A 21544-nucleotide genomic window follows, 5' to 3' on the forward strand; every position below is an offset into this window, starting at 1 on the left:
AACTCTTCTAGATATCAGTATTATTAATATGCCAGTAAGCAAAATATACTTGGATCTTTTGTTTCCCATTCCACCTTAAAAATGTGAATTTAAATTCCAGTGTATATAAGTTTAGAATTGATAAAACAACAATAAATAGTACATTCATAATTTAATCAAAATGTCAGTACAAATGGTCAAGTATTCATGTATTACAATGTGCTACTTAGATACAATAAAAATACGAGGTCATTTCTATGCAGACATACACAGATCACAATAGGTAAAAATGTGCTGCCAATCAAATCACTACTTCTATTTCACAATTTAGAACACTATCAGTTTAATTACTCTGCTAACCTTTGTTTTTATACATCTCAAAATGTTATCGAATTTTCAGCATTTGTTGTTCAGTATCTTGAATTATGCAACAAGTGTACAACTAAGCACTCTACTTGTACAGGAAGCCTGGTTTCTATTGGCCTAATGACTACCATCCACTCAAGTTTATATAGGGAGACACTGGACAACAGGGTGGCTCATATCGGTGTGAGAGAGAGGGGGGCGACAGACATTAGACATACCAAGATGACTCAAATATATCCATCATCCTAACAAGACAGCAAAAGCTTTAAATAGGATACACATACATTTTAAATCTCAACACAATGTCTGGGATTTGCATAGTTCCCAAATCCTATATATGTATATGCTCTTGCATGCTATTAAATAAGTAATTGATTAAAAATATAAGTATACAACCTTCTATAATACTTATAAATATATGAAATAATTTACACAAAATGTTAGAATATTAGACCACAGACTGGTTGAACGAATGCTTCCTCAAGAAATTAGTGAGGTGAAGTTAAAGCTGGACCCAGGAAGGCATGATTGTAGGGCTGCTAGGTACAAATAACGGGGGGCAGGGATTACAAGGAAAGTGAGACTACAGTATAAATAACGGGGGCAGGGGGTTACAAAGAAGGTGAGACTACATGCTGATAAAAACACATATACCATGGAGTTATTTAGGAAATGACATTGACTCAATGTCCTCTAAAAAGGCACACACAACAGCAGAGCATGTAGCACAATGCACGAAAAACACACATCCACAATGATTTGGTGTAAGATGCAAGGTTTTGTAATTTATGCCTTCACAATTTCTGTGTCAATTAAAAACTATAAAACTTGAGAAACATCTTGTTGCCTCTCTAAAATCTACTTCAGAAACATCATCATCCAAATAACTTAAAAATCAATCCATAATTTTAAATTCAGAGGTAGATCTAAAAGTGTACCAAGTGTTGGCTACACTAACTCTTGTCCATCAGTGAATAAGTGAGGCAGGGCACGGGCTACACTAACATTTTTCCATCTGTGAATGAACAAGGCAGGACACTACATTAAGAAGTCAGGTTCTTAAACCAGGAACAGTTGGAGAATTCGGAAACAAAATACCCACAGATACTGGTGCACAACTTCTAGGTCATAAACACCACCAAAATCTTCAAAGAAACTAGTCATCACTGCCGATTGGTCAATCTATCTACAGACCATACTTCTAGTACACTGAATATAGGAATCGGTGTAATCTACCCAGTAAATACTAACAGATGAACGCTGGCATAGATATTGGCGACACAACAAATCACACATCATAAAAATGAACTCTTTCAAGATTGGAAATCTTACAGTGATGTGATGTAAAACCACGCAATATTAAAAATAAACTTTCTTTTGTGCGAAATAATAAAATGTTTATCATTATAGAAAGCCCACCAATTATCAAGTAAAATATGGCAATAATAAATGAAAGGCATTTTATCAAAGTTATATATAAAAGACCAAGAGATGAAAAAATACAGTATCATAAAATAATTATATGTCTACAAACCTTGGAAACAAAGTTATAAAAGCACACAAATGCCTAGCACATTCTTTTCGAGGGTTTTTGGTCACACATATGAACAAATATTGCAGCATACTAATATGAATAGTGTACATTTTTGACAGACAACTGAGGAGCCTTTAATCATGTCTAATGCTAGATGCTGAGGTGACTGAGTTTTATCATAACCAACAGGAGATGTTAGAGGGAGATCAAGAATCAAGCACTTTCAATTGTTCTAGGCTTAAAAGTGTTTACCAAATCCAAAGTTTCTTCAACATTACCAACAATAGGGATCCAACTAATATCAAAACATCAACAAAATGGATGATTCTTCTGCATTACTAGTTGTGTTTTTAAAACCAACTCAGAAAGTTAGATTAACTAATGAAAGTCATTCCTGTTTACATGTAGATTTCAGTCAAATAATGCACCAAAAGGTGGATGTCTGAGTGGGGTTTTGGGTCAGGGGACAGGTGCCCCCACGTGATGAGTCTGTTGTATGAGTTGGTCGGTGTGATGAGATGGCTTCAGGTAAGAAAAGCTCTGTCTAGTCTCACATCCGAGAACCCTTCTGTTGCAACACCTACAATACAAAAAAAACAACACATCTAAACAATGTTACAGGTCAAGAATTCTATGATTTCATTAATGTTTGCGAGCATCATTTTCCAGATTTGATAGCAATCACAGGAGGATACATCAATTCCTGAATAATGATCTTACTGATGAGATTCTTAATGCAGTTCAACAAATAATGATGAAACAAATAAATGAATGAAATGACTGACCTTGGCTTTCTCAGATGGTTCTGATTCCTGCCCATTGACAATATTGGGACATTCTTTAGATACAACACAAAGGAATTCAGCATGATCTTCACTCCCGTAGTTATACTGGGACCCTATGTTCACCAGCTAAAGAAAGTAAAAGAAATAAAACCAGAAATTACTGTCAGAAGACAGGTTAATTTGTCATGCCAATGTTCTTGTGAGAACATGTGTACTCTCTAATGACGTCTTTGAGGAACAAATGGGAATTGACAATTATTCTTGTGAATTTTAATACCTAACTGTTTTTAACTGTATGTCTTTAAACCATGGCAAAAACAGTTCAGCGTACCTGTGAACCACATAGCTAAACTTATGCATTGTTTACCTGTTCAAACTTCCAGCCATCTGACATCGCCGAAACAATTTGTGTAAGTTCCTCTTCTGAGCATTGTAACACACGGTACACACTTTTGGTACTGGACTGAAAAAGAACAAAAAACAACTTCTCAAAACATTTTTCAGGTTCTTATCTACTATTTATCTCCCATATGTATGCAGCAACATCCCTTATTTTTCATACAATAAACACTGTCCTTTTTATCTTCAATATAAAACACACAGTTCCTTCTTTTAATACTCTAGAAAACACACCCTCCCTTCTATTTCCAATTAACCACACCATTTTTAATCTTCCCTATAAAACACACCATCCCACCCCTTCCCTACCATTCACACCATCCTTCATCTTTCCTATAATACACAACATCCCTAATACATCCCTAATCTTCCCTACACAAATAAAATCCCTCATTTTCCTCATTAAACACACTACCATCCTCTTCCCTATTTTAAATACAATCCCAAATCTTCCTTAAAAAACACCCTCTTCCAGATCTTCCCTACACTACAAACCCACACACTATCCCTTATCTTCCCTAAATTACACACCATCTCTCATCTTCCCTATAACAAACTCCATTCCTTATCTTCCCTACAATACATACAATTCCATATCTTCCATACAATACACACCATCCCTTTTCTTCCCTATAATAAACTCCATCCCTTATCTTTCTTACAATACACACCAGCCATTATTTTCCCTAAAATACACTTCATCCTGTATCTTCAATACAATACACATCCTCCCTTATCATCCCTACAATACACATCATCCTTTATCTTCCGTACAATACACTTCATCCTTTATCTTCCTTACAATACACATCATCCATTATCTTCCCTAAAATACACTTCATCCTTTATCTTCCATAAAATATACTTCATCCTTTATCTTCCATACAATACACTTCATCCTTTATCTTCCCTACAATACACACCATCCCATATCTTCCATACAATACACTTCATCCTTTATCTTCCCTACAATACACACCATCCCATATCTTCCATACAATACACTTCATCCTTCATCTTCCTTACAATACACATCATTCTTCATCTTCCCTACAATACACACTATCTCATATCTTCCCTACAATACACACTATCCCATATCTTCCCTACAATACACACTATCCCTTATCTTCCCTATAATACACACTATCCCTAACTTCCCTACAATACACACCGTCTCTCATCTTCCCTATAAAACAAACCCTTCCTTTCATTTCCAATATGAGCACTATTGAGCAGCAATATTCATTATCTTCTCTATAATGCCTAACATCCTTAATCTCCCCTGTAATACAGACTCTTCCTTATTCATACACTATACAACAATTAATACATCATAAACTTATGTTAAAACATAACTACGGTTGCTCAAGAATCATCCTTTACTATTACATAATTTGCACAAGTTCCCTGTCATAATTTTGAAACCTGATATTTATACATCTCTAATATCTTTGTCACCTGATTTTGTTTGGCATCTCTCTCTTTGATTTTCTCTTTGACCAGCTTTATTAATTCTGTGATATTGTAAAACTCAGCTTCCTCTAGCACACCTGAAATTTAAGACAAATTACTGTAATTCACCACATCATCGTACACATGGCCACTTATACTAAGAGGAGAGCTAGAGCAGCTCTCAGAGTCATTTGTTACTTGATAATCTGAATGTCTGACATGTAAACTGAAGACTGCATTTATCGTGTCCTGAAATTGGAAACAGAGATGAGTTTCAAATCTCTCACATTAGTGCCTTCACATTTATGCTGCACATCTTACCGATACACATTTAAATGAAGAGAAACTTTTTATCAGTTCTTTTAGAACCAAGCTGCTTATTCCTGTTCTCTTCTCATTGATTTCTAGTCAATCTTTCAGGACAGCTTTTATTAACTTATCAATTCTCAAAGAGGAAAAATCCAATACATTTATATTACAAACAGAAAAATTGGTCTTAGATACATTAAGTTTTGCTTGGTTTATCATAACTCTTTCCCAAAAGGTGTTGAAGTAAATTCCGTGCTCCTTACTCAGTGTTTAAATCTTTTAGACCAATAATATAAATGTGGCATAAATGTGTGATTGTGAGAGGGCAACAAATCAGAAAATCACCAAGCCTGGCAAAACAAATTAGATAAAATTGAAGTATTCTCCAAGGCTTCAAAAAACACACACATATCCAGGGATGAAGCATTCCTCTTCTGATGTGAAAACATTTCAACAGAAACCATTGTGATCCCGATCTCACGGGTGACAAATTGTTCAGGAGCCATGAAGCTGAGGCAACAGTCATACCAACCAGAAATCAATTTCTAATCAATTTTTGTCGATTAATGCAGACTGAGATTTATCTTACTGTGCATGATTTACGTCTGGCCAGCAGGCAGGACAAGTATTTGGGCCTTAGTGAATGGATATGCATTAAGTGATCACTAATTAACCAAACAAGCTGAGGAACTTCAATACCGATCAATAGTGGCTACTGCATCAAACTGATCCACTTTAATATCATATTAAAGGTTGAAACCACTTCAAAGCAGTGGGTGGACAAACTGGAAACAGCTCAATGTACAGCCGATAAACAAAGGAAGTCATAGATCAATTTTACAGCCAAGACAAAAACTTGCTAGATAGAGCCAAGTGCCAGTGCAGTCGATAAACTCGTAATTTTGCCATAATAAAGTTGTTCCTAGGTATCTACCTGAACCAAAATCAATGCAAACTGTGTATCCAACTCTAAACACTGCTTAAGAAAAACTCATAAAATAGGTAGGCAATGATCACAACCAGACACAAAAACCATGAGGCCGACTTGGTTTTAACCAGGGAAAGCATCCTGTTTTATCCATGGTCCCAGTGGAGTTTGTTGATGGGACAGAGATCTGTCTCCATTCCAGTCCTATATCCATACAGTCATAGCTACAGGGAGGGAAAAGCTCAGACACAGAGCTTACATATATCTATTGACATCCCATTCATTCCTTCTGGGAAATCTAGCGAAAGAATCCAATGGTCTAATTGTTTCAGTTTTATGCAGAGCAAATATTAATACATGAATTTTTAATACATATCACAACTTGAGCGTAATTGGCCTGTATCTGAAGGTCTTTTATACTGTTATAATGCATATATATATAAAATTAAGCTTTAACCTGAAATTTTCTCCATATCATGTAATCAATTTTTCATTACTGCTTATTTTGCATGAACAATCTTAAATTGATACAGAGACTGATTTCTTTTGCATCATCCATTTTGCTTTCATACACTAGGGTGACATTTTTGCAAAATAACTTGGACTTTAGATTGCTTTTTCTGTAATCTAATCAATGTTTCAAGAAATACTAATGTAATCAATACTTATAGAGATTAAATTATGGTAGCTCGCAAATGAATGGTTTCATATATTAATAGATTTACTGAATTCAGGATTATTTTAAAAGAAATGTACAATTTGGTTGTAAGTCACAAGTTATTTTGCAAAAATGTAAAATTATGTCTTGTGCAATGCAATCTTGTCTATCACCCATAATACCAACTTGTAAACTGATATTCAAAGCAATTTTTAAAAATATGAAATATAGAATTTAGAACATAGACAAGCTGTTAAAGATTGATTTAAAAGAGATGTTTGCAAAAATAAAAAAAAATTCACTTCACCCCACAAAGGAAGTCCAATGACCAGAGGGTGAACGTTAAAACCAGAGAGAGAAAAAACAAGAGAGATGGAGAGATCAGAAAGCCTACAACCCCCCCCCCCCCCCAACCTGACTTTCAAACTGCAAGATGCAATAAGTTTTATAGATTTAAACCCATGTTGGAACATAGCTTTGTGAATTTTTAAACCAACTGAAAGATCTAAATTAAAAAATCTTTTGTTTTGTCTACAGACAGATTGAAATTGGTCATTCATATTTTCTTTTGATAATAAGAAGCATATAAAAGAAATCAATAATATAACCACTACCCATTGGGATTTTGTACAGGCCTAGGTTTATCTAGAGTATGTCTGTATCATTCTCTTAGACTATACATGTAATTGTTTTCTGTAGTAGTACACAATAAATGGGCCAAGTTTTTTTCCCCTCATATTCAATATATGTTTCAAGAATTTTGATATTTTTCTATTTTTAGTCTTCAGAAATTAGACTAGAGAAAATTGATGCATCAATCAACAATATTCAGTCTAAAAGAATACAAAAATATGTACCTGGTATTTATCTTATTTCATCTAAAAATATATCAGTGTAAAAAGGTTACTACCATTTTACTTCAAATACAATGTACATGTAACATGAAGTTCATGGATTATCTTTGGAAGAAAAGATATAAATCAATATTTATTTCTTGTCTACTACTAGAATATTATGCGTATCTTTCATCAAAATATTATTGGTTAAAATAAGATAACTGCTATTTCAAAATAAAACAGAAATTATTTGATGCAAAAGTTAAGACTGCTAGTGATAGGAGCCTAGGATCGCCCTATTGTGTATATCATCAATCAACCTGGAATAGAACATCAAGAATAAAACCTGGGTGAAGCAAGTCTATTGAAATCCTAGGTGTTTGTACTCTGCAAACACTGTTATGTCAAGAGTAAATAAATTGGAGCCTTTTGGAAAGTAACTATAATACCATTCAATACTATCACATAATTCTCCCCTGGAACAGGGAAGAACTGCTGGAACAACAACAAAACATTACACAGATGGATTATGAAAATTTTCACTCCAGCTGCTGTCTTGGATATCAGGGACAAAAACCTATTATACTTACACTATGAAATAACTAAATAACTGTGCCAAAATTAAATCAGATGCATCAATACCAGGTAACTATCAGAGAAAACCAACCTTCCTCAGCTAAGTCCTTGTTTAGTACCAATTTCCCATGTCTGAGGTAATTCAGGACAGGTCCAAAATATGTAGGATCCCGGTCAATAAGATAAGCACCATTCTCATCCTATCAATTAAAACAAAACACATTAAAATATCATTCTTAATCTTTTTTTCATCTTTCAGTAATCACAATTGAACCATAAAACCTAAAAATTCACAACAGATGAGCCTGTCAGACTCATATAGGAAAAGCAATACAATGTCTGATAGGATTTCTTTTTATTAACTCATCTGTTTTGATCTGAAATATTTATCTCTATGTTTATGAATCAATACCCATTAAGTCTTTTTAAGCACTTAGACTTTAAGTAAGTTTTGATTGCTTTTCCAGCTGATCCTATACACAATTACAAGAATCACCAGAATCTGAATCATTGAATGCTGTTTTGAGTTTTGAACATTAAATAAAATTTAGGTTTTTAAATATTGTACAAAATACTTCAAATTTTAGTAAATATCAATGCCTTCATTAACAATTTGTAATATACAGTTTACAAAGTGGGGTCATGATACTTATACCAAGAAATTTTGCCAAGATTTTGTTTTAATAGTTAGGGTAGATTTTGAAGAAAGATTAGACATTACGGAAAATGACATTTTTACTTTGATAATACATGTCAATTCATCAGTTGTACAGTAATTAAATGATCAGAAAAATTCTTTAGCAAGCTTACAAATATCAATCTGCCAACCTTTCCATCTATAGTATAAAAAATAACATGCATCTGCATGTAAAGGGAAGAATAAATTTCCATTAATAATTTTCATTGTAAATACACAATGTTATGTATCAATATGTTACTATTACCTAAAGAAAAACAAAACAACAGGGCAAACGAGAATGTGTAAACAACATTCTTCACTTATACAATCGTTTTAAGGTTTCTGAGTAGAATTAAACTCCACCCTCATATTCATTATTTTGAATTTTCAACATGTCAAAATGAGATTAAGCAAGGCCACACCAACATAACTTCTTGTACGTCGGAAATCCAGTGAAAAAAGGTACGAGCGGGCGAGTGATTAAATAATTATAAAGTTATAATTTTTGTAGCCAAAATTTATAGGCAGTACACAAAAAAATTTTGTGCGGACAGTTATATTTTTTCTACTTGTTTCTGATTTATAAATTAAAACTATTTAAAATGTGAAAAAAGAGCCGAAGAAGAACAGAAAACAGTGCAGAATTTCCTGGATGCAAGAAATTAATAATATTATTTGTATTATTTAAATACGAGTGTACAGGGTCCAACAAACAAGAAATTATATTGGTGTGGCCAAGAAGATTTTTTTTCAAATTTCCTAATAAGGCTTTGTTTTCTCTACTCCCCTGATAGGCATGCAAATTAACAAATTTGCTAAATACTTCTGGTCGAATTTGTATCCACTGTGACCAACTACACCAAACCTATTTAAATTTGCTGCCCCACATTAGCCCTAAAAGAGCTATATCGCCTTTTCCAATTATTTCCTCTATTATTTTCTCTAATCATAAGAAAGAAAATAGTTACTACCGGTACTTGGTGGAAATGAACCAGTGACAGCTAGATAAAAAAGACCAGCGCATGCTTCTACTAGGCCACTCATGTAACACTTTTATAGAATGTCTTTTTAATGTATGTGGCTACATGTAGCTGCAGGTCTGTTGCTCCCGGTCTCAAAAACTGGTAACGGGACATTTCGCTCCTATAGACGTTTCGCGCTGAGACGTTTCGCTCCTAAAGACCTTTCGCGCTGAGACGTTTCGCACCTATATCATTTATTATATATTATTATTATATATATTGGGATGTTTTAAAAATAATAATATTTAGATAAATATTTATAAATAGATATATATGCGTGTCATTAATATTGACTTTATTGAAAACATATGATCATGTTTATTGTGGCACATTCACTGATAACTTCAATATTGTATAAAACGATTATCCACGGGAAGATTTATAATTATGTTTATTTAGCAATCGTTATTAAGTTCTGAATCGGTCTCCTTATAAAGGTGTGAAAATTAAATTGGAGGCGCTCCATGACAAGCTAAAGAGGAGAAATTAATTATGAGACGGGTGTAAATTATGAGAACTAGCGGTTACATATACATATGCGACATGATGAAATACATCGTAATTCATCATATAAAAATTTATAACGATATATACAATATACAACTTGAAAACAATGAAAATTAAAAAAAAAATATTGTTAATTTTGCTTATTTTTAGTGTCGTTTTATCCAGGTTATATATATAAATCATCGGAAAACATTTTTTTTTAATTTATACACAGTGTTTTAATTTAAGTAAATATAATGAGTAAATATTAATATGAAATACATCGCAATAATCATATATATTTTTTAGAACGATATATATAATGCGATGTTTTAAGATAAATATTTATACAAAATATTAAAATTGACTGCATTAAAAATCCTTCTTTTTAAATTGTCTTTGAAAAAATCTGAATTTATATAATGTACCAAATCATTATCTGCGTGCATATATAATCATGTTTATAAAGCAATCATAATCAAATGTCTAATCAGCTTTCCCTTTTTTATAACTAATTTGGAGGCCCTCAATGTCTAGCTAGAAGTTAATGGTGTTAATTAGTTTACTGCATAATTACCACATAATTAATAGGCGCGAAACATCTTGGGGCGAAACGTCTCGGAGCAAAAGGTCTTTCGGGGCGAACCGTCCATCATTCTCAAAAACTTTGGACGGACCACCTGGGAGCTACAGCGCCTCCAATAGTTAAAAACTGAAATTTACCGCGCACAAAAATCTGTGAGCTACAGACCTGCTACTAGCTATATACATTATAGCATTAGAAAAGTAATTCATTGAAATATATATGTCTAATTTTCAGTAAGAAGACCATGTTAAACCCAAATTAATTTAAGTGTCTGATGTTTGAAAAAGCAAATTTTAGGCGAAATTGTATACCAAGTGTGCTATACCTCTTTATAAAATTTTCAAATTCATGTAAATATGGACACTAAATTGATTTGATCATTTTATAACCACTTTATATTGTTTAAAATTTTAGCATATGTAAGAGTCCCCTTTTTCCATTGAAAAAAATGTGAGAAATGATAGATGTACCCAAATACAGGGCAAGGGTTATTAATATTTAAATATTATATTTAAATTATTCAAATTTTGCATCAGTTTCCTTGGGAAAAATGCGAGATGATCACAACATATACTCAATCATTTAAGAAATTATTAAATTCGTTCATAAATAAAGAACAATCAGATCTGGATTTAAAAAATGAAATGTGTATATAAATGATGTTAATCACAAAACAGGATATTTTATCATGTAGATAAACAAAATTATCAAAATAATTAAATATACCTTGTCTGAGTTCAGATCTGGCTCGTCTTGTATTAGTCTGTATAGAAACGACTTGGGATCCCTGCAAAGTGTCGTCCTTGTCGTCAAAAACACAGTCCCACCAACGTTCAGCTTCACCCACTGACTACGTCTGTTTTGGGCAACTTTTGATTCCACATCGGAATCCATAGCTGGGTTTTTTTCAGATGACATGATGTAAGAAAACTCTTCAACAAAACCTGAGGCAATCCCTGCAGAATTGCACAACAGGTAAAAAATTAACAGTGAAAGTATTTAAGATTTCATCTGCACATCATTAATCTTTCTCGTCTTTCTTCTCGTTGTAGTCTCGTTAAAATCAATGTATATTCACCGCTTGATTTGGTGAACAAATGTTAACTGTTACGTTTACATATTCGGGTCATTTTGTATACCAAACTTCCCAAATGTCGGGGGTAAATGTGGTATTCAAATTATCATAAGCCAATATGTTATATCATGGTTTCCTTTTAAGGTGGAAAGGCACGTTTTGATGACATTAAACATGTTAAAGTGGAAGAACGCGATTTTCAAATACAAACACCATTATCAATTTTTTTAATTTTTTTTTCATATTGTACTGCTGCAGTACAATATTGATCAATGTTTACATTTTTCAGTGTCGTTTTATGTAATAAAAACGAATCGCTTTTGTATTATATAGTCCAATAAATTCAAATGGTTTTTTTTTTTTGCGCAAGCAGGGTTTGAATATTTCAAAGAAATGAAAATAACTATATAATAACATTTAGTCGTATTGTGCTGAAAATCCCCAAAATATAAAGAATAAGGAATCATTCTTTGAATATTATGAGGTGATAATTTCTGCTGGAGCTTGATCAAATATATCATCAAGCCTTTCGGGCTTCGTTTGATTTGACCACGCCCCTTTCAAAACATCACCCCATAATACTATTTAAAAATGATTTCTAATTCCTTAATTCAATCGCTAATTAAAGGCTCGAAACTTAAAGCAAGATCGAGACAGACAAGAACTTGCCCCCCCCCCCCCCCAAAAAAAAAGGGAGAAACCCGTCTAATCTAATCTGCGTTAAATCTATGCGCAGATTTAGAGCTTCTGTTTCTATATATCTAGTTATATGCTCATACGGCAAAACAAGCTTTCAAATATTGACACCCTTTCTTTTAAATTGCTAAGAGAAGTTCATTGATATCCATTGACTATGGTATGGTGTTCCGATGGGGCCACTTCGACCTTCGCACTTTCGCCTTTAGGTCGAGGTGCGAGAGTGCAAAGTTGCGAATGCGAAAGAGCGAAGGTGCGACGACGAAGGATCGAAAGTGCTAAGATGCAACGGCGAAGCGCGAAGATGCGAAGGCGAAAGTGCGAAGTTGCGAAGGCGAAGAAGCGATACTACTATCGCTCCTTCGCCTTCGAAACTTCGCACTCTCGCCTTCGCAACTTCGCACTTTCGCCTTCGCCTTTTTTTGATAACATTCAGAAAGTCTCGGTCGATAACACAGAATTTGATGCAGGCACCATACTCGCCAAGGTTTTCCGATTAATCCATGATATAATTGGTACGCATGTGCTAGGCCATTGTGTTTACTATGAATGTTTATAAATATTTTAATGTGTATATGTGACATATATGTTTACCAGTGCTGGCTATGCCTAATCATTATATACTCCATATAAAATGTAATGTCCGCCATAATGTATACATATGCACTTCCAGACTCCTGTCACTTACCAGCTGTCTGTTTACCGTGGATCAAACACAGTGACATTCTAATTTCATTATGCGACACTCCTTGCTCATGTATGGATCTAGAGGGGGAGAGGGGTCCGCCCCCCGGAAAATTCAATATTTATAACTTCACACATGCAGTAAACGGGGGAGAGAGGATCCGGATCCCAGCCTCCCGGAAATTTGAATTTTATTAATTATATATAATAAAATCTACAAAATATGTCTCGGGACCCCCCCCCCCCCGGACAAATATAATTATCCATCGAACCACCCCCCCCCCCCCTCTAGAAACAGTTATGGATCTGTGCAGGCTGTTGAAAATAAATTCTAAAAAGTTCATCGTCTGCCCCAGATGTCCTTTTATACAGCTAAAATTGTCTTTAAACGATAGAGAGCTCCACAATTATAAAAAGGCGAAGGCGAAAGCGCGAAGATGCGAAGGCGAGAGTGCGAAGTTGCGATGGCGAAGGTGCGATAGTAGTATCGCCTCTTCGCCTTCGTAACTTCGCACTTTCGCATCTTCGCCGTCGCATCTTCGCACTTTCGCTCCTTCGCCGTCGCACCTTCGCACTATCGCATCGCAACTTTGCACTCTCGCACCTCGACCTAAAGGCGAAAGTGCGAAGGTCGAAGTGGCCCCATCGGAACACCATAGATGTCCTTTTATACAGTTAAAATAGAGAGCTCCACAATTATAAAAAGGCGAAAGCGCGAAGATGCGAAGGCGAGAGTGCGGAGTTGCGATGGCGAAGGTGCGATAGTAGTATCGCTTCTTCGCCTTCGCAACTTCGCCGTCGCATCTTCACATCTTCGCGCTTCGCCGTTGCATCTTCGCACTTTCGCTTCATCGCATTCGCACATTCGCTCTTTCGCCTTCGCAACTTTGCACTCTCGCACCTCGACCTAAAGGCGAAAGTGCGAAGGTCGAAGTGTATGGGCAGCGGAAAGGGCAAAAAATACATTTTTACAAAATCAACGATAAACTAAATTCAGCAATCTAAAATAATATTATCAATGACCATAAATGCAAAACAAACAGTCTTCTTTGCAAAATAAATGTACATAAAAATCATCCAAAGATATCTAAATACAAATCAAACACAAAAAGTAAAACCAACAGACATAAATGTAAAACGAACATACATCAACATGAAACAAGCGGACGCACAAATAAACGCCAGGTGGCGTTTTTTGGGAAGCAATATACGTCATCGATTATTGGAATCCGGGATGGTTCGCACCTATTCTGTTTCACCCTGAGATGTTTCCCACCTCAATGTTTCGCACCTGCATCGGAGCAAACCATCTGACTGTATTGTTATGTAATGTAATGGAGTGTTGATGTAATTAGAAATGTACATGTATATATAGTTAGCAAAGATCTATTTTGGGGACCATTTAATTACATAAATTACCGGTATCTGGTTGAACTTTACATTACCCAACTGCATCCACTATTTAACTACGATTTTTATCAGTCTTATTCTTATAGCAAACGTGGGGTTAAATATTATTTCCATTCCCATTTATTTATTATGATTTATTTAAAATTATAAATAATATTTTAATGACCTGTTTATACTCGTACATTTGTTCCAAATTTCCTATTCGGATGAAAACATATGTATAATCAATTATTGTACAGTCTTATATATAAAAAAAGTCATTTATTTGTTACCCATAAACATGATGATATACAAATACATGTATCTGGAAAAAAAAAATTTTAAAATGCTACAAGACATATATGTACATTGTGAATTAAAATTAAGTGCATGTATCAGAATACTTCAAGCTTATCGACACATAGGCTTCGGAACCGGGGGGGGGGGGGGGGGGGGGGCTTTAATTTTGCAAAGTTAGACCTAACCATTAGGCACATAGCAGAATAGACGGTTCAGCCTCCCCCCCCCCCCCACACACACTTTTTCTCGCAGGAAATATAATTGTTCCTTAATGTACCTTGAAAGATTGAGAAGTTAGAGTCTTAGGCATACTAGCCCCCACCCCCCCTCCCCCCACCCCCCACCACGGATTAAGATTTTCATGATTTGGGGGGAAATAATTTTTAATGTACTAGGTTAGATTTTTTCTTTTGGAAGTATAGGTTTACTCCCCCCACCCTCATCCCCCCCCCCCTCCCCCACGGATTAGGATTTTTATGATTTTGGGAATTAGGTTTTTTTCTCTCAATATTTCTGAGGATCAGTCTAGCCCCCCCCCCCCCCTTTCAATTTGCTTCCGACGCCAGTGCGACGTGAATACTGCCATGCCTTAAATTTTCTTCAAACTACTTGTACAGGCAATACATAAGACTGTAGGAAAATAAATCAAACTTCGTTATAGAAAACATTGTATGCATTAATTTATGCATATTTTGATGATAACAATTTATACAAAATGTTTATTTTATGACTTTCCGTTTCCGTCAGGCTAAGGCACATCTATATAGATAATTATAGCAAACCAAATTTTCACGCCTCTATTCACGTAAAATTTGTCAGTCATTTGTTGCATTTCGTATCACTTTAATTTTACCGGGTGGAAGTAATGCAAAATTTACAACTTGACATCTTTGTAAATTTTGTATTTACTGCCATCCGGTAAATAAACAATTTATAGAATAAAAAGAAGTCGGATAGAAATAATTTTTTTAACGAGTTTGACTTTTGCCATAAGAATAAGACTGGTAATAGGCGTAGTTTAAATAATGGATACAGGGGAGGGGGGTGGGTAATGTAAAGTTCAAGCTGATAATTTATGTAATTAAATGATCCCATAGACAGAGCTATGCTAACAATATAATATTTTACATTTGTAATTAACATTCCCAAATTTTTCATTATAAAAATACAGGTAATTCTCAAGTGAATAACAGGCTATAAATGTTATTACTACACAGTTCACACCTCTTGTTCTGAACCATATAAAACGACATGGCTTAATAAAATTAGTAAATAAAAATCCTAATCAAGCAAGAACGCTCTCTTGGCGATGCATGCATAAAGACAAGCACTGTTTCAATAATTTTTTTTTTTAAACATATTTCAATTCTTGTATAGGTAATAATTAATTTCAGAGGAATGATAATACGAGAAAAATATCTAAATACAGTGAGATGTTTCGCTCCGAGGCAGGTGCGAAACATCTCAGGGCGAAACAAAATAGGTGCGAACCATCCCGGATTCCAATAATCGATGACGTATATTGCTTCCCAAAAAACGCCACCTGGCGTTTATTTGTGCGTCCGCTTGTTTCATGTTGATGTATGTTCGTTTTACATTTATGTCTGTTGGTTTTACTTTTTGTGCTTGATTTGTATTTAGATATCTTTGGATGATTTTTATGTACATTTATTTTGCAAAGAAGACTGTTGGTTTTGCATTTATGGTCATTGATAATATTATTTTGGATTGCTGAATTTAGTTTATCGTTGATTTTGTAAAAATGTATTTTTTGCCCTTTCCGCTGCCCATAGAAGTGGCCCCATCGGAACACCATACTTCCGTGTAAAACGGTACTTTGCCGTTAGCTAATACGGTCAGTTTATTTCAAAGCTAGCTACGTGTACTGTACATTGCTAACATGTAGGTTGCATTATATAACAATTATATCACATAAACTTCGCACTTCAAAAGTTATAATAGGCCTGTCCTATGGTTTTGCAATACTTTATTTCTATTCATAAAGGGAAATAAATGATATTTCTGTTCAGTTTGCTAAAATAGAGAAATAAACCATACTCTTGATTAAGGGTATTCAGGCACGTAGCATCAGGGGGGGCCAGGGGGGGCCTGGCCCCCACACTTTTTCTCGCAGCAACAAATTTTTCAAAATTTACCTATAAAAAATTGAATTATCATGGAGTTGGCCCCCCCACTTTTTTGGGAGTATGTAAAAAATTGATATGAAAGTAAAGAAATGAGGAATGAAATTGAAGTTACTGCCCCCCCCCCCCCCCCCCCCCCCACGGATTAGGATTTTGAAGATTTTGGAAAAGCTTAAATTTCCCTTTTTTTTTTTTTTTTTTTTTTGCTTGTCAAGATTTTTTGGATGAGTCTGGCCCCCCCACTTTGAAAAACGATGCTACGTGCCTGGTATTGGGTGGTCAACTTAAGGGTTTATCCCAATTTTTTCATATACAATTTTAGATTTCTGCTATAAACTTTTTTGATATAGCCTATATTCCTTTACACAGCTCTTCTTTTCAAGGAGATCGATGTAGCATCACAACCATCCAGCCCTCTTAAAGTTTTTCCCATGTAAAACCGAAGTACAAGCTAACTTAGCACCAAACGTTTCAGAGACTTTGACGTCCTCACCTTAGAAGTGGACGAACACCGGAGAACTCTCAAAAATGAGGTTCTTTGCAGTCCTCCGTTGCTCCAGGATATCCAAATCCAGTGTTAATATGACAGAATTTATGAAAAATTTTCCAGCAGAAGTAGCACCTAAAGCGAAAGAGTTAGCAGTGTTAAACCAAGGATTATCTGGAGCGTAAGGCTTGACAATTTTTACATTGACATCTACAAAATATCAACTATTCTCCTTCTGTTACGACAATTTGATCACAGAATCAATGGGTCTTATATTTATAGTAGATCAGAAAATGCAAGAAATTGAGACAAATTTTTGACAATGTATTTTTCGTGCATGTAGAGATAATTCGGACTGTAAATTTTGTCGGTACAGGGGCAATTTATTTATGATATAGCATTTAACTATGCCTTTGTCATTGTATACATATATGAATATCATATGATGCCCATTTGAATGTTTTATCTGTTTGTTTATGTAATCAAGATATGTATCTGTTTAGCACCAAAGAAAACCAGATAAAGATTCAGCCCCATATTAAAAGCCCCAAAGGGTTATTCTCTGTCACAAGATATCCTGGATTCACATTTTGCTTAATTGATTGATATTTATAAATATCTCAGGGTTCAAACGACGTTCATTCAAAAGTATAAAAAAATTCCAAGATTTCTCAGTCGAAACGCCCCTGTTCGCTTATCAGGTTCCAATACAATGCTAAAAAATGTGATGTCTACGGGGATTTTGTATTGCAGCAAGCCCAGATGATAACATTGAAAATTTGCGCGATGTATTCCGAGTGTATTCTGAATGGAGAAAAGATGTAAACATTCCCCATTATAAATCTCCCTAAGGAATCTGTTTCCGTTCCTGTAAATTTTTATGAGTGAAAGATAATAATTTGTCAATGAAATTATCTTGGAAATTATCCCTTTCTGAGTTTCAACTACCGGTATTCAATTGCACTTTTTTCACATGTATGTGTATTTTTATTAAAAATCGTCCAAATGTGCTGCACTGCCACAAATATCTTGAGACAGACTATAGACAGGGTTAAACTAAAAGTCCCACTGGATGAGCTATCAACAAATAGGGGTTATCTCCTTGCATGAGCAAATACCCCTTTTTATTTTGGTGGAAAGGGATAATGACAAGTTCTCCCGAGAGGATTTGATCCAGCTCGCCTTTAGTTACTCAATTACCGGTACTGGCCAAATGCCTAGAAGTACTGCGACATGTTAACAGAATGTCCACAATTCTGTCAATTTAAAACTCTGTCGTTCCTTTTGAATAATTAACTATGTTTTGGGTCCTAGGTCTTGTTTATCAAGTCAAGGTTATGATGACTGGTAAAGGTCAAGATCATTGATACAGTCTGAAAGGGAATATTGGGGCCTGTTCAGCAGAGCAAATGCTTGCGAGCTCTCTTCAAAATATTTGTATTGTAGGTACAGGGGATTTTGGTAAGTGCTCGTGAGAACCCACTCTGCTGAACAAGCCTCAGTTAAATTACCTAATTTTCAATATGGCCATTCATAAAGTTAAAAACAACTATATACAGTAGTAATGCCTGGTTTTTATCCTGATTATTTAAGTTTTATCATAAATTTGATTGAAAGACTTTCCAAATATTGAGACCTTTTGTTTTGTTTGATCATCATTTCAGTTTGTGTATTTTATGTTTCTCTTTGTATAGCTTAACAAACAAACCTGACACCAAGCCAACTGTGGATTTTGATTATTACAAAAGCAGGATACCCGACAAAGCCTTTGTTGATAAACTAGAGAAATTTGTGAGTCAATCCACTGCTATTTATTATCTTGAGTTCAACTTTATATAAATAGTGCCTGTTTGGGAGTGTAACAGTTGAAATTGACACCCGGAGAAAACCATTGTCAACCGACGCGAAGCGGAGGTTGACAATGGTTTTCGAGTACACTTCGGCCACTATTCCTATCCAAATGACCCCGACAATAAGAAGGTTGTAGGTTTTCGAGGGGTGTCAATTTCAACTGTTATCCTCCAAAACAGGCACTATTTATTTTATTATACTGAATGTCTTATTATAAGAGAAAATTTAACTGCTTTTACATACAAATGACGTGAATTCTACGGCGAACCGTACGCACATAATTTATGCGCATGTAACAATTTGTTGTGTTACCCGTTGCCAAGTATGTTGTTAATGCTGAGGGTAATAGAACGGATTATCAACTGCGTCTAAACCAATCAGATTTCAGTATTTAACATGAAAGTATAATAAAAAATTTTATAAATGTGTTTCAATATGAATGACATCAAAAGCTGTAGAGTAAAGTTTTCTTAATTGTAATTCAATTAAATTTTTTGTATGTGTAAATGTTGCAGTACACTTCGGCCACTATTCCTTACCCCAATGACCCCGACAATAAGAAGGTTACATTGGAGGAGGAGAAAAGGAAAATTGTAAGTAGACAGAACACAGAGGAAAAGGTCATGGAGGAACATTTTAATTCATCCAAAACTTGATTTGTTATCACTACATGTAATAAGTTTATAAAACTATCATAAGACTAAATGAAATTTAACTCACTCATCATAAGAATAAACTCATAAAAAGTTTAAGCTGTAACCTTGTTATACTGTATATTAAAAGTAACAAAATTCTTCGATTGAATTTTAGAATATGTTTAATTATCATAACTCATATGCAAGCATAACTGCAGAAATGTATTGTCATCAAAATAAGACCTGGAAACTAAGGCCATCACTGTCAAACATAAAAAATTGAGGTTGGTTCAGTTGGGGGGGGGGGGGGGGGTTGTTAATTTTAAAACCTTTATTTATTAATATTGAAATAATGACTATGATTAACACATAACATTGTTGTATTTACTTATACAGTAAGGTTAAAGCCAATAATTAGCAACATCATTGTTTTTCTTGCTTGTTAAGATAATTATCCTATGCTTTTATGACATTTTATCGTAGATAAAGTTGATTCAGAATATTGTAGGTGTACTTGTATGTTTCAATTTTGACAGATATTAATTTATATGTGATCATTATGTAATGGTAAGCAATGTGGCTCCTTGGACCTCGTCTTTATTTTACACATAATTATGCACTTTCATTTCTGTTTCATCTACACAGTCACAGAGTGGGGAAGACATGGTTGAGGAAATGGACTTGATCATTTTTGAAAATGATCTCAAGGTAAATTGTTTTTGTGCACTTAATTGATTGTATTCGTGTGCTGCTCAGAATAGTAAAATAAAATGAGTGGATTTTTCTTTGATAGCTCCCACATGCAAAAGTTTACATGACATTAAATGTGTACATAACTTACTATATCCAGCTGTAGCCTTTTGTCCATGTTGTGTACAGTGTATTGTGTCTTACAGATGAAGGCCATCAACAGCCTACCTCCCATGCAGCACATGTCGCGGGAAATGTTGTGTTACTACTTCCCGGATGCCTCCAACAATGACGAGAAGTCACCTGTATCGGAGGGTAGGTTCTATGGAATCAGGTGGTTCCCTGGATATTCCTATGGTTTCGACAGGTACCCTAAGTGGCAACTTGGAAACCGATTCAACAATGAATGGGAATTCTTTCCTCCCAAGGAAATTAGCCAGAGATGGGAAAATCTGAACCTACAGTTCAAGAGAGAGGAACAGTTTCTGATGGACGACTCCAAACCAGCTGAGAAATAATGTAGACAGTTCATAACTCACAAAGTGTTTGCAATTTCTGCTGTTTGTGATTAGAGCAGAAAACCTGACTAGTGTGTTTCGTATCACATTCGGTCATATTGTATTACATAATAAATTCTGTTAAACTCAAATTTGTTTATGGGTATTGTTTTAAAGATTCAGAGGGAAGTTCCGTTTTCTCATTTGTAATGTTAATCCATCAACTGAAACATTAAAGCTGACATGAATTCATAAATATGCATTATTTCCCTTTTTTTCGGACTACTGCCATATTGGTTTATGATTTTTATTGTTACGCACATCCCTACACACCTAGTTTGTAAGGTATTATTTATGCTTCACCGCATTCAGGTATTTTATTCACCCTAACAAGTTGCATTGGACAGAAAAAATTGTAAAAACATGTTTGTAAAAAATGATTAACCAATGCATTGGTAAGGAATATCAACTAAAAATCAAAACAAAACAGAGTAAAAT

The 21544-nt window shown here is 34.7% G+C and overlaps 2 protein-coding genes across 2 annotated transcripts; one reads left to right on the forward strand and one right to left on the reverse strand.

Annotated features, from left to right (window-relative positions):
• Window positions 1-136: 136 nt before the first annotated feature.
• On the reverse strand, window positions 137-11663 carry LOC128166563 (BTB/POZ domain-containing protein KCTD5-like). Its single transcript, XM_052831826.1, has 6 exons — window positions 11325-11663; window positions 7917-8025; window positions 4525-4616; window positions 3032-3127; window positions 2665-2790; window positions 137-2459 (listed from the first exon to the last, which is right to left on the reverse strand). The coding sequence occupies exons 1-6, from the start codon at window positions 11514-11516 to the stop codon at window positions 2430-2432; spliced, it is 645 nt and encodes a 214-aa protein (XP_052687786.1). The 5' UTR covers window positions 11517-11663; the 3' UTR covers window positions 137-2429.
• A 5684-nt stretch (window positions 11664-17347) lies between these two features.
• LOC128168123 (ATP synthase subunit d, mitochondrial-like) lies at window positions 17348-21198 on the forward strand. Its single transcript, XM_052834230.1, has 5 exons — window positions 17348-17554; window positions 19068-19164; window positions 19740-19817; window positions 20505-20567; window positions 20756-21198. The coding sequence occupies exons 1-5, from the start codon at window positions 17415-17417 to the stop codon at window positions 21065-21067; spliced, it is 690 nt and encodes a 229-aa protein (XP_052690190.1). The 5' UTR covers window positions 17348-17414; the 3' UTR covers window positions 21068-21198.
• Window positions 21199-21544: the final 346 nt, after the last annotated feature.

The sequence above is a fragment of the Crassostrea angulata genome, chromosome 10 (assembly GCF_025612915.1).
Source record: "Crassostrea angulata isolate pt1a10 chromosome 10, ASM2561291v2, whole genome shotgun sequence".
Taxonomy (NCBI): Eukaryota; Metazoa; Mollusca; class Bivalvia; order Ostreida; family Ostreidae; genus Magallana; species Magallana angulata.

Excerpts from the sequence above, each read along its gene's own strand:
- LOC128166563 (XM_052831826.1), bottom strand. The coding sequence starts at position 11,516 with ATGTCATCTGAAAAAAACCCAGCTATGGATTCCGATGTGGAATCAAAA. Across the intron at positions 8,026-11,324 it reads CAGATCTGAACTCAGACAAG|GATGAGAATGGTGCTTATCT; the intron begins GTATATTTAATT and ends TTTAATTGATAG. Across the intron at positions 2,460-2,664 it reads AACCATCTGAGAAAGCCAAG|GTGTTGCAACAGAAGGGTTC; the intron begins GTCAGTCATTTC and ends TTTGTATTGTAG.
- LOC128168123 (XM_052834230.1), top strand. The coding sequence starts at position 17,415 with ATGAGGTTCTTTGCAGTCCTCCGTTGCTCCAGGATATCCAAATCCAGT. Across the intron at positions 19,818-20,504 it reads AGGAGGAGAAAAGGAAAATT|TCACAGAGTGGGGAAGACAT; the intron begins GTAAGTAGACAG and ends TCATCTACACAG. Across the intron at positions 20,568-20,755 it reads TTTTTGAAAATGATCTCAAG|ATGAAGGCCATCAACAGCCT; the intron begins GTAAATTGTTTT and ends TGTGTCTTACAG.